We start from the raw sequence: 14,108 nt of genomic DNA on the forward strand, positions 1-14,108 counted from the left end.
AAGAGCATCAATAGCCGTGCAACTCAACACAATTCTTTAGGTAGCCCACCCTTTTCTTGAAGTTTTAAGAGTTACTTGCACAAGCAACCGTAGCTTAAATTTAACTGCTCTTTCAGTTTCAGACTCATCTAGTGTAAATAAATTTTTTTGCAACGTTGCTTAACAATTTAAGAAACACGGTTAAAGATGGCCCAACAGACATCCTAGTCAGTGTGGGGCACATGATGAATTTTTTGCCGTACTTATGCAGACTCCTCTAGTGGTAAATAAAACAAGTTTTGTAATGTTGCTTGACAATTTAAGAAACACGGTTAAAGATGGCCCAACAGGCATCCTAGTCAGTGTGGGGCACATGATGAATTTTTTGCCGTACTTATGCAGACTCCTCTAGTGGTAAATAAAACAAGTTTTGTAATGTTGCTTGACAATTTAAGAAACACGGTTAAAGATGACTTCCTATTCAGTGGATGCACATGATGAATTTTATACAGTGCTTGTGCAGGCACCTGTTTCATAGGAAGCACAATAATAGTAGTATGACAACATTTTGAAGGGGAGATTTAGCAGACCCCTCCTCTCCTTATATTTCAAGTAACTCCTGTAAAAACTATGTTTAGTTCGACTTCACTTTTGTCAAAATCAATAATTCAGATTTTCCATGTTAAAAGCAAAGCAACATAGAGATACATTGCTTCTACTTTTTCATGGTGCAGTCAGTGATTTTGAGTCCCTCAGCAGTCAACACCAATCCAATCTCAGCTTGCCCTGTGCAATTAGTATCCATCGTTTATGGGTAGGACTACTGGCATATCTAATCCCATTCGTTCTCTTTGCTTTCATCTCTTAGTGTTAGTGTTGGCCCAGCAGAGAGCTTTTGCTTGGTCTGAGTTTAATTTATAAATATTGTTTTGCAAAATTATATCCAATTCCCATTGCGGTACGTAGCTGAGGGTTATTCAATTTCCAATTCATCGCATTTTTAACGACATGATAAATTGAACCACACTTGTATATACCAAAAAAAAATTGAACCACACTTGTGTAGGTCGGCCGGGAACAGAAGCATGACATCATTGACTTGCAGTATTAACTGTTATGGAATTATCTTTTTGCAGCATCTTTTATGTTTGTCAATTATTCAAAACTATTCTTGTGTTTAACTTTGGAAAAGATTTTAATTTTAGAAATCCTTTTGGAACTTTAATATCAAAATGTATTGAATATTCTTTTGAAAATTTAATTCAGAAATGATTTACAAAAGAGCAGTACAACAATTTTTTAAATAATTTATAGAAAACATTTTTTTTTCTCTCTCTCTCTATCATCATTAATTAAATCTTTTATTTCTCATTCTCCCTCTCTATGTTAAAATTTGTTGTGCGAGGTAATGTACACATAATATTTCTCTTTATAAATACCTGTGGAATTAGGGCCTGATTAGTTTAAGAAAATATTGTCTATTTCTACTTTTAATTACAAAAATGTCACATTACTTTTACTATTTTCTGATCTTAAAAGTTAATATAAGAGAGAATCAAAACAACTTTTTTGTTATTTTTAATTTTCTATTTTCATACAAATTTAAAATAAAATATAAAAACAGAGAATGGCCCTTAAATTTCCGGTCGTTTAACAGATTCTCGAATAATAATTTTGAAATAAAAACATAGTCATCATGTTTAAATAGAGCTAATTTTGGAATAATCATTAAAAACAAGCAAGGGATGGTGTATTTAGAAAAGAACTATGTAAATAGCAATCCAGTAACATGGGCTTGGGCCCAGACGAAAAAGAGCTGCAAATAAAATTCTCACAAGCAAGTGGACGGAAAAGAAGTGTGCGGAGTACGATTCCCGCTTTAACTCTGTAATTCAATCCCGAAAGGGCGCCAACAAATTCTGCTTCTCTCTCTGTCTATTTATTTTCATTTCTCTAATCTCTGCACATTACCCGACCCGACCCGAAGCGAGTTGCTGCATCGGAAATGTTCGGCAGAATCAGAGCATCCACTTCGTCCCTCGACACCTTAGACGGTTCTCCGTCCAAGATTCTCAAAGACGACACCTTCTCCATCTACGGTACTCTCTCTCTCGTCGTTCATTTGTTAATTCGCTTAATTGAAATAAAATCATTTTCAATGTTTAATTTCTGCAAGTTCAGATCCAGTATGAAGCATAGCGTTTGTGTATAAATTTGTTAATAAGTTGGCTTTGATTTCGATTCAGAGGCTACTCTCATGAAGCTAAAGCTTGGTGCGCGACGCGATACAAGTGAGGTTACAAATGATTCTTCAGTTAATTCACCTTGTGCGGAAGAAGCAAATCTCAAGCCAGATTTAAATCCTGCAACAAGCACTTCTTGTTCCGAGACAACGATGATGGACACAGAGTCTGATAACTCTTCACCTAGGGTTAGTGACCACGTTTCTAGTGGGAACTCGGAACAGCGAAAGCAAAGCAACGTTTCCATTCTATATTTCTTCAAAGTTCAGGATACCGGACACGCCGGTGTGTCCTCTTCCGAAGAGGCAACGGCATCAACGGGGAATGGAAGTTCTGAATCTATCTCATCAACTTCTGTTGAATCTGATTACAGAGGTGAAGTGGAAGGTGTTCGAATTTTGGAAGATTGTGAAATGTTGGATTAATGGTGAATTTATGACCTGGAAGTACGGGAATGAGCAATTGTGCCAAGGTTATGCAAATATTTATTGCTTCCACTGCTATCAGTTAAATTCCATGCTAAATATTTTCTGTTGTGTTGTATTGTATCCCATTCTGGTTACACTTCGTGTGTGGACCATGTATCGTAATATCAGATACACTGTTTTCATATACCAAAGTTTGGTAAATTAAGAGTGTGTTTCCAGTGAAAAAATTAGATGAAGTTGCTTAGTTAGGGTTAGTGATTTGGTTGATGAGTAATCACTAAGTATTTTTGTAAGCATTCATTGAATTCTTATGAATTCTCCGAACTTAACTCAGTCAAAACTTTTCCCCCTTTTTTTCTTGTTTTGCTCATCAATTTTGTTAACTGGATCGACACAGCTGTATTTTCAAGAGTAAATTTTCAGTGCATGTGCTGTATGCACTTTCTATTTTTTTTTTTAAATTACAACTCTTGGTTGCTAGTGCCTGTTGCAGTGGCACTTTAGTATTCAGGTAACATCGCATGACCCATGCTGATAAAAAAAAAAACAAAACATCGCATGACCCATTCAAATCTGATAGAAACAGAAAATGTAATGCCAGGAATAGGCTTGGAGAATCCGAGTCAAAAAGCAAAATTTTACAAAATTTGAGTTACTGTTTAAACTCGATTAATGCAGTTATTGAACCTAGAAACGGCAAGAATCATTCTAATTGGGCATCTGTGGTTTATTATTCTCTCAGCCATGGTGATTGGACTGGGGTCCAATCGCATACTTCGCCTTCCTTGAACCATAGAGCTGCCATACATGGAAATAACAGTTAATCAAGAATCCCATTATTATGGGTAACATTTACATTGCTGCCCAAATTCCCCTAACTACTAAAAATTATGCCCAATTCAATTGTATCCACCCAAAACTACACCAAGAATTAAAGGAAAAAAAGTCACCCCCCACCCATATTCGTTTAAAAGAATAATCAAGGAAGTGGGAGAGTCAACAAAATAGAGCAAGAAAAGTAACCATTTATTATCTTTAACACAAGATTATTTGGTTTGCAAGACATTTTCAAAAGATTAAGTATATAATTTTATATGATTGCATTATTAACAATATAGATGGTAAGCTAATAGTCTAAGGTAGCAATTGAGTTACTGGCAAACTTGATGGTAGAAGACTAGAAGTTCATAACAATGGGTTGGATTATTGCATAGATCTTGACCAAATAATGTATTCAATATTCAATATATATTACAATTGCATGTATCTTGATTAGATATGTATCTTGATTCTTGAGCTTAACTCTCAACAGTTGTGAGTTTATAAGCATATGACACAAAGAATACAAATGAGTTAAATCAAGTACACTCGTTGAAGTTACTGACTCGGATTTATCCATGGTTTTGGCCTCAAAATATACAGTTTTGGATGATGTTCTTGTATACTCAGTAGCTCAATGTTTAGCAACATATATTGGGATTATAATGCTAGTTTGAAGTTTCCACTGTTAATTTTATCATGTTTTGTCCAACAACAAAATAATCAAGTGCTGGGTTAAGTATAATATTACAGTTAGGTCAATTATTGAATTATGTTCATACTTTACTTTTTTTTAAGAGACATATTTTAATACTTTAAATTGCTTTATTATGAAGTTGTAATGTTGGATATTAGTAAGGATATGGTAAACTTATGTTTGGGTACTAAGATATGTTTTCTAAACAATTAATTTTGAAGAGTTTGCAAGTGAAGCTTATGATTTGAGTTTACTAGAGTTTTATGACTTAACCAAAAATCTCAAGTTTACCATAATACCACAAAATCACTCCTACAATCACTACTCTAAAAGGTATTGCTTATTGTTATAAAACATTCTATAATCACCAGCATTAAGCATTGCAATAAAACATCTTTTTATATTTGCAAAGTTCAGGTCCTAAGATGGGTCAATTCCATAAATTTTTCTTGGAAATTCAAACTTGTCACCAAAGCAATGCATGGCAGAAACTATAGCTGGTGAATAAAATTTAAAATTCAAACTTTATTGTTTATCCATAATACTTCTGCATTTCTGCACCCTTCTAATGTTTAAATCAATGGCTAACTTTTCTATTCTCTTTCACAATTCACATCTGTTTTTATTACAAGTATTTGGGTTAAACTGGATAGCTTATGAGACCTTACCTATTTCACGCTTGCCATTCTCAGGGCTGTCACTGCCATGAACAACATTCCTGGCAAGTTCAACATAAAATATTGTCAATCCTAAATCTTGATACAGATGCTCTGAAGCCTATCTTGATTATTGACCGAGTGAAGGCACTCAAACGTGAAAGTCGGATGCAAAATTAAAAAAGGCCTTACCTTCCTGTTTGAACAGCAAGGTCTCCTCTTATTGTGCCTGGTTCAGCTTGAAGAGGATCTGTAGCCCCTATAAGCTTGCGTGCCGATGCCACTACTCCAACACCCTCCCAAGCCTTGCAAACATAGCATCATATGAAACCCAGAAAATAAATTCAGCAGGTACATTGCAAAAATGCAGGTGAAATTGGAATTCTATAGGAGCAAGTTATACCATACACACAACAGGACCTGAAGTAATATAGTCAATCAGCTTAGGGAAAAATGACTTTTGTTTTAGGTCCTTGTAATGCTCCTGGAACCATAAACAGTCACAGTAAGCCTAATAAATATAATAAGTACATTAAAAAACACAGTAGAACAACAATACTGCAAACACAAGATGTAAGTCCACATCATATGGTTCAGTAATCAATAATTTAAGCATGGATACAAGAGATTTTGTAATTGGATGGTTGGAATCAGTTATTCAAGCATTCCATATTGTTGCACTTCATGAAACTACAATCAAATCAAATAGCATATGTTAACAATTATTAGACAAGTTTTTTTTTAATGTTCTATTGAAATCGTATACACGAAATGATTCTAACATACCTTTCAGATGATATAATAGTTAGAATATATCATAATATCTTCTGTGTATCTTGAAAAGCCTTAAAAGATCTTTTTAACATATTGCATATTCTAATTGTTTTTCTTTGTTTACATGGGGAAAAACAATCTTCTTTATTGTATCATTAATATAATTAGTCCCACTGAGTTAATATTTTGTATTGATATCATTATATATCCTATTAATTTAATAGATTATTATTAGGAGGCTCCTTTCTCTATTTTCCTCCTTCCCCACCTAAACCCCATATCAGGCCTGGTATCCACCTTGAAGAGCGTTTCACGTCTCAAGTTTATGGAGCTCATTAAATAGTTATTCAACTCCACCAAACCCATATATTGTTTTTCTTCTCATCTTTTATCACTCTGTTCCAGCTACATTTTGAACTGTAGAATTCTGTTGCAGACCTGCTCTTACCACAGATTGACCTTGTTTGAACCTGTCAAACAGCATGTTGGCTCCGTTCCAACCTGTCCTTTTGCAGATTAGCTCTACAGAAAATGTGGTTTGGCTCCTCTCCTGTTGTGTGCCCTAATGAAGGTGCCTCTCTTGGTATGCACCTTAACAAGAGCACATCTCCCATTGCATGCACTACTCCACTTGCAGTTATTTTTATGTTAATTTGTATTTTGTAACAAGCTAGTTTATAGAGGGAGTGTTACCATTGTATCCTCTGTGTATCTTTGAACATCTTAGAAGATCTTCAGAACATATTGAGGAATCAATTAGTTTTCTAACCAAGGAAAGAATCAATCTTCTCATCATATTTCCTTATTACGGTTTACTGTATTCTTAGTTTGAATTGGACTATTGACTTAATAGTTTATATCATATGATATCATTAACATTATTATACTCCATATCAATTAGATAGAAATTAGAAAATATTACCGGGAGCCTTCTATCTCTCTTTTTTCCTCCTTTCCTACCTGAACCCCATAATCCCAACAATAAGAAAAACCACTGCACTCAACACATAATATACACACAAGCAAGTATAGCAGCGAGTACTAACCTCGGCCAATTCCTTTGAGCACTGGAAGAGCTTCAAGCCAGTTAACTTAAACCCCTTCTTCTCAAACCTAGAAATAATTTCTCCCACCTAAAATTCTCAAGCACAGGTATCCAGCCATAAGTAACCATTATCCAAAACACCAATGAGCTAAAGATCAGCATATAAAAAACAAATAAACAATTCTAAGCTTAAACTTCAATTATTCTTTTTCTCTATTCCTAAAACCAGAAGAACAGATGAAATTGCAGTGAAAAAATTAGGAGGCTTACGAGGCCACGTTGGACGCCGTCGGGCTTCACCATAATGTAAGTCTGGTCAACTTGTTCCTGCCCATTAGAATAATTAACAATTACAGATGAAGCTTGGGATAAATTAGACAAAGAAAATTGAAATGGTTAAAAGAGAGAAAAGGAAACCAGAGAAGCAATTAAGTGGGGAAGGAAAATGGGTTTGGAGGAGGTTCTGGCGCGGAGGGTTCTAGCATTAGCATAGCGAGAAGGGTGATAGGAGAAAAGAAGGGATTGTGAAGGAAATGCTGTTAGGTGCTGGTAACTGGCGCGGAATAGAGGGAGTGTGATCTTGGGTGAGCGTGTAAGGGAGGATGTGACCCAAACACTGCTTCCACTTCCACACACAGCTTCCATCTATTTCCCTTCCTTCCTCTGTCTGCGGGTAAGAAGTAAGAACCAAATTTCCTCGCTATCTCGCTCCTTTCTTGTGTCCAGTTTGGGTTTAATTGGATGCGGTAGCAAAGAAAGAAAGCCACTTTTTAATTTATTTTTTTTCTTTTTGACAAATATGGTTTCGTTGGTAGTATTATACTATTATTTATAAAAATCATCAAATGTGCCTGAAATAATTTCAGGTTACCTTGGTCTCCTATTCAAGTCTCTTGCTTAGCCCGTTGCATTAAATATTTTTTTAAAAAAAATTATAATTTTTATTTGTTTTATTCAATTTGAACAGAATTCAAACTAAAAAGAATTATAAAATTTGTTTTTTTTTTACTTATTTGCTACTTTAATTAATTATTTATGTCAATTTGATCATTTTTTTAACTTTAAAACAGTTTTTTAATTTCAAAAATGAGTTTAGAGTATTCTATTGTTTATATGTATGTCAAAAACACAAATACAATAACTGAAATATTTCATTGATTGATATTATAAAATTCATATATAATATAGTTAAACACAAGTATGCAACTTAATAAAATTATTTTTTTTATTTTATTATATTATTATATATATAATAATAATAATAATAATAATAATAATAATTTAATTAAGAATAAGGAAAAATTGAAATTTTTCTCAATTTCACATCTCTTGATGTTTTTACAAATTAACAAGTGATTAAACTCTTCTTCTTTATCATCAAGTACACGGATCACTTGCATATCATACTTAATTCATAATATGTCACTTTTTATCTATAAAAATTATTGAATACTATACTATATAATATTTATATATTCTTTTTAATTAATTGAATTAGATCCATGGTTGAATATCACTTAATTATTGTACAATTATATAAAACAAATCATGATAGATACATAACAACGTGACTTTATTTAAAAAAAAAAGTGTGACTTTAAAAAATCATTAAAAAAACTTTATTTGACCACAAGGAACCTCAACGTTATAAAAATTGTATTTCAAAACTAAAAACTAAAAATTCACTACCACTCCAAACAGGTATCACGCATTCATGATTCATGATTCATGTAGCAAAATTTTCCAAAGTTCTTCTGAGCGTGCCACCATTAACTCCAAATTAATGCATTATTTATTTGTGTAAATTGAGAGTTCACCACACCACCAATGATTTGGAGTCTGGCAATGCAAAGGCCAAGCCCAGTGATCAAACAAGGAGGGCTTCGGATCAGTCCCCACGGGTTCTTTCTTCCTGCTCCCATAAATTTCTCCATACACTTCCTTTAAATTTTGGATTTGCACTCTGAAAAAAGTTGATTCAAGATATAAAATTATTTTCCTGATTAGCCTTTCCAATATCAGGGGAACTCTCACTCTCAATGGATTGGCTTCCAATATCAGTCCCTCAAAGGCTTCCAATATGGGCGCAGATTTTATAAACCAACCTCAACTTCCAATACGCTATTAACCTTTTGCTTCTTTTTCTCCTTTCTAAAGATATTCAACAATGCTCTAAAAGAACGTTCCTCCAAATGATCCCAGTATATAAAGGCCCAGACCCAACTAATCAAACAAGAGCAAAACAAATATGATTTTCTCGTGGACGTTAAGTACTATGATTTTCATTAGATACACAAGATCGAGTATGTACTATGTAGCATGAATATATTATCTACTTGTCCTGTTGAAAAGCAAAGCATAGATCAATTAGATATCCCCGAGGCATCGTTTTTCCCAGGATTTTGGAATTTCATGAACTCTATTTAATTGTTGTCGAATTCAGATCTACTGTTATTACCAAGTTATTTTCGACATTTTGTGGCTTACTATTTTGTCCGTTTCAGGAGAGAACCATATATATATGTATGCATGGTAAGACACTCCCGTGAAACATGTAGCCTCCACATGCACTTAACGACAAGTCACATTAGATATAAAAGGCCAAGCCCATACAAATACAATAGCTAGGAATTGCAAATTTGCAATGCCAATTAAGAGTGAGAAAAACACCACATGAATATTAATTCTACCCTTCCATTTCAGTACTGTCTGAACTTCAAGCCAATCTTCGGTATTTATAATTGGCTCCTCTTTCCCCAGCCAGCCACTGCTTCCTGCAGACTGTGACAACCTTGCTGTGAAGAACCTACTCACTGACTCCCGATCTTTAATTGGTGAGGAAAGTCGCGTTTCTTTCGCTATATATAATTATTTTACGTGTGTGGAAAAAGGGTATAAAAGCAATGAAATGCTTTTAATACATTATGGTATGTTTAATATATTTGAAAGATAGAAAATTAATGGAGCATTCTTCTGTTAGAGACTAACAGGATAAATATATGAGATAAGTGCCAAAGCTAGAACACACGGATATCTAAGACTCGAGAATATAATACTATTTTTTATTAATTAAGATCATGAATTCATGGTCCTTAACGTGAATGATTTCTCTTAATTTTTTTAAAAATAAAAGTATGAAGACACTATCAAATTAAATTAAGGATGATAATTGTTAAAGGAGTGGGTATCACACAAATACCAATATATATTTACTCCAGGGGAGATGATATGGCCGCATATTTGGTGGAGGATCGCAGATGACAGTGATATACAGTAGTCGTATAGCAAACAAGCATACGATACTATGATACGGATTGCAACATGACAGGTATAAGAGATTACACAACTATTCAAATATTCATACAATAAGTTAACTATTTTATAATACTGTTTAGAAAAATATTTTTTATAACATTTTTTTTCTTTCTCTTTGTTTCTTTTTATCACATCACTTATGACAGAGTCTCTTCTAGTTTTCTCTTTCTATCTCCATTTTTTGTTGTATAGCTTTTTTATATAAAAAATTCGTACATCATTCATGTGTTGCATAAATTAGTTCAAAAAATGTGTTGCATAAAATTAGAGATAACTATCTAACTCACTCTTTTTTTCTCAATCTTGAGAAGGATAACTTGATTACATCATGGAGATTTATGCTGCTGATTGAAAATGGTGATCGAGTGGAGCCAAGGTAAGATATTTGTGTGTTTGCTTACTTTAGAGTTTAGTAAAATTGGTTTTAATCATTAAATACGAATGAGATGTATGCTCACATTAATATGAACATCATATTTACCTTGAAATATATGTATTTTTTCACTAGAAATTCCAAAAATCAATTTGTAAGTTTAAAATCAAACAAGGACTACAAAACCATTCATATGCTTAATTATCTTAGTCCGCAAGCCAAAATAATAGAAGTATACAAGGCAAAGAAGTAAAGTTATGTGCTTATATTGAATGAGTTGTGTCCGCACATTCAGTTCAGACACCGATCCTCTAATTCCACACTATTGGAAGCCTTTGACTTTGAGGGTGAGAATTTTGTCTATGTTGTGGACCTAGGTATGAATGCATGGTAAATATTCTTTAAAAACATGGTAAGAATTAAATTCATCAATACGAATATGAAAATATAGAACTAAATGTTTGACCAAAATATAAGAATTAATTTTTTTCCTTTTGTCAAATATTTATTGTTTAGAAAATAAATGGATAAAAATTACACAATTTAGAAAACTTGATAACCAAAATTGAACAATTGAAGATTTTAAATTTTGAGCAATTAAGCCAAATAAATTTATGGTAAAAATATTGTTTAATCACAAGTAAAATTTGAAAATGATTAAAAGATATTAAATCACTTTTAAAATAAATTTTATTTTTAACAGTTGAGTATAAAATCAATCATTGCAATTTGCAACTAATCTTAAGTCTTTTTATAATTTATTATAAAATAATTTTTAAACAATTCAAATGAAAAAATATATAAATATTTTTCATTTAACACGTTTAAAGATAATTTTTTATATAATTAGTTATAACAACACTGATTTATAAATAACCAAACAAGTGGATTTTTTAATTCAATGAATTTTTTTAAAAAAATTAATATAAGTGATTTTTTAATTTATGAAGTTTAATAAGTGAATTTTTAATTTATGAAGATTACATTTTAATTTCCAAAAATTTTCTTAGTTAAAAAATTTTAACGGCAGAAACATTTTAAACATTAAAAGATAAACTTGAAATACTAAAAAATTCATTTATTAACTATGAAAATTAAAAGAAATAAGGTTAAAAAGCATATGTACTAAATAAATAATTAAATGTTTAAGTAACATTACATTCATATTATATTGTATTTTTACTATTCTTTTTATAATCTATTTTTTTTTCTCTATCTCTTTTTTAGATTACACATTTTTATCCTGTGCGATGTCAAATATTCAGTGTGAAACTGTGAATTATTTTAAAAAATTGTACAGTTAGAAACTGTGGATTTATGTCATATGAATGCTATCCATATAATTTGACATTTCTCCCATATGCACACCAAACAAGTTATCACTTTATTTCATCTATTCGATCCCGAGCAGCCACAACACTTACTGATAAAAGACATTATTCTCACCCAAAGTTTTAGCGTGTTGAACAACACAATTTGGGTCCTAACCAATTATTCTAGCACACAACAGCTCGCATGAAACTGTTATTTATTGACATTGATCCCAGACACCAACTTTTAAACTGCTGGGACAGTGGAGATTGATGATGATTCAGCTCAGCATTTCCAGCAAGAAACTGCAACAATAGGCCTCGACTTCCATCCAAAAACCAAACACCCCTTCTCTTCCACAACAGTATAACCCTCACAAACCTTGTTCTTGAGAAGCCACTGCTTAGACTGAGCCACCATCTTTATAGGTGCAGCTTGAAACCCAGCTCTGCTCATTCTCCTTCTCCACTGGTCCACCCTCTCGTGCCTCTCCATTCTCAACGGCCCCTCACAGCTCACAATGTTCTTTATTTCCTCGGCAAAGTAAAACTGCTCCATCTTTGCCCTCTTAGTGTCATACTTTGGCAGCATAACATCCAACGAGTCAAAAATTGAAGAGTAATAGTGCAATGATTCCATAAACCTCCCTAGAAAAAAGGGTCCATTATGACTCGAGTCCTGCTCAACCATCACCAACACTTTGGGTCCAAGCCCGTGAATCATCTGCAGCACCGAATTCAAAGCCCCGCGGCTCTCCTTCACCACGCAATGAAGCTGCAGAATGCTGTTCACCACAAGAACTTCTTCTTCCCTCACTTCTATGTCCTCTGGTTTCAGATTTTCCAAATTCTTATTAACCACTGAGAACTCCAAGTTGATACCCAAATTGTTAGCATATACGGAGAGTTCTTCTCCAATGGTTTGAAGTCTGACACAGAGTCCCACCCCCGTGATCCGCAGGCGACGAACGCGTTCGCCACTTGCACGGTTGGCGAGACTCTGGATCAGAGCTCTCCATTGGTGTCCATGTCTTAGACCAAGACTCATGCCTAGGTCCACGACATGGACAAAACTCTCACCCTCAAAGGCTTCCAATACTGTGGAATTAGCCAAATAGTGTCCGAACTGGATGTGCGGACACAGTTCATAAACCAACCTGTATGCTTCCTCCATTTCGTCCGAGGCGGCGTCCATGATGTTCATGGCGGGTGCCATCATCGGGCCCGCGGACCCGATGGGCTGAATCAGATTGAGCCTCTCGGTGAGGCCTTGGACGAAACAGGAAGCAACTCTTTGGAATGAGGATCCGAACACTAAAGCATTCGCTTTAAGTTCGGAAAGTAATATGGAAGCGTGTGACTTGTCGCGGCAAGCCACCGCTTCCGCACACGCTATTAGAAGCTGAACAAGCCTCACTCCATCAGCACACCCATCTTCTTCGCCTCCACTACTTTCTGAACTGTTTGTATCTTCTGATGCCTCCTCTACGGGTTCAGCTGCGAGATATCTTTGAGTGTAAGTCCGTATGTGATCTCTGAAGTGGAGTTTTGGTATGCTATTCCTACTACTGCTGTTGGTGTTGAAGAAACTATGGCAACTAACGCTGTTATAAATGGGGAAACACACGGTTCTCTTGACCCTTTTGTTATCCCTGATGATGGTGCCATCGCAAAAGGGGAAATCAACCAATTTAGAAGAACTATTCTCCGATATAGCAGGTTGATGAGGATAATAGCCATAGGCCCATAGATTGGTTGCCCAGATATCAAAAGCTAAAGGGAGATTTTCGCCATCGATTTCGCCGTTGAAGGCACTATAAAGAGGGGCCATCTCTATTAAATCTTTGCAACCTTTTATTCCTTTTCTTTCTAAAGATATTCAACAACGCTCTGAAAGAAAGTTCGTCCAAATGATGTCAGTATATAAAGGCACACGGAGGTGATGTGTTGGTTTCCTCATAGACGCGTGAAGTCGTTAACTACTATGATTTTTCACTAGATATACATAAAAATATGTACCATAAGTTATCTTTGTCACCTGAAAATTCAGCATTGCACAGATCAATTAGATATCCCCGAAGCATGTTTTTCCTAGGAGTTTGGAATTTCTCCTGAACGGTTTTACGCGCTAATTGGTAGCCACTACATAATATATTCCGTAATGAAACAACATTGTCCATTTTGTACCTTTCTAGTTTGTCCTTTACAGAGAGAGAACCATGCAATATATCATATTGAATTTTTTTTATTATTTTATTGATACCAAATATATATTCATTCTATCGATTATTAATTTTAGAAAAAATTTGATCCACCACTTTTAATAAAATAAATTCTTTTAATTAATTTTTTTTCTTTCACAGAATTTAAATTTATTATTTTATTTAAGAAAATTAAATTCAATACCAATCAAATCAGTTACTTTATATTAAAACAACTTATTGTATAGTGCATGGTGAGAGGTGGCTT

General features: G+C 34.0%; 3 protein-coding genes across 3 annotated transcripts; 1 reads left to right on the top strand and 2 right to left on the bottom strand.

Annotated features, from left to right (window-relative positions):
* The first annotated feature begins 100 nt into the window (after positions 1 to 100).
* Positions 101 to 2,851, top strand: LOC100811233 (uncharacterized). The gene is made up of 2 exons (XM_003549790.5): positions 101 to 2,078; positions 2,226 to 2,851. Exons 1-2 carry the CDS (start codon positions 1,985 to 1,987, stop codon positions 2,645 to 2,647), a joined length of 516 nt encoding a protein of 171 aa, XP_003549838.1. The 5' UTR covers positions 101 to 1,984; the 3' UTR covers positions 2,648 to 2,851.
* Positions 2,852 to 3,188: 337 nt separating this feature from the next.
* Positions 3,189 to 7,425, bottom strand: LOC100811753 (nucleoside diphosphate kinase 2, chloroplastic-like). The gene is made up of 7 exons (NM_001254588.3): positions 7,059 to 7,425; positions 6,912 to 6,968; positions 6,643 to 6,729; positions 5,226 to 5,306; positions 5,015 to 5,127; positions 4,835 to 4,884; positions 3,189 to 3,448 (listed from the first exon to the last, which is right to left on the bottom strand). Exons 1-7 carry the CDS (start codon positions 7,284 to 7,286, stop codon positions 3,381 to 3,383), a joined length of 684 nt encoding a protein of 227 aa, NP_001241517.1. The 5' UTR covers positions 7,287 to 7,425; the 3' UTR covers positions 3,189 to 3,380.
* Positions 7,426 to 11,690: 4,265 nt separating this feature from the next.
* Positions 11,691 to 13,537, bottom strand: LOC100813548 (GRAS family protein RAD1). Its single transcript, XM_003550815.5, has one exon. It carries the CDS (start codon positions 13,468 to 13,470, stop codon positions 11,926 to 11,928), a length of 1,545 nt encoding a protein of 514 aa, XP_003550863.1. The 5' UTR covers positions 13,471 to 13,537; the 3' UTR covers positions 11,691 to 11,925.
* Positions 13,538 to 14,108: the final 571 nt, after the last annotated feature.

This window comes from Glycine max, chromosome 17 (genome assembly GCF_000004515.6).
Source record: "Glycine max cultivar Williams 82 chromosome 17, Glycine_max_v4.0, whole genome shotgun sequence".
Lineage (NCBI taxonomy): Eukaryota > Viridiplantae > Streptophyta > Magnoliopsida > Fabales > Fabaceae > Glycine > Glycine max.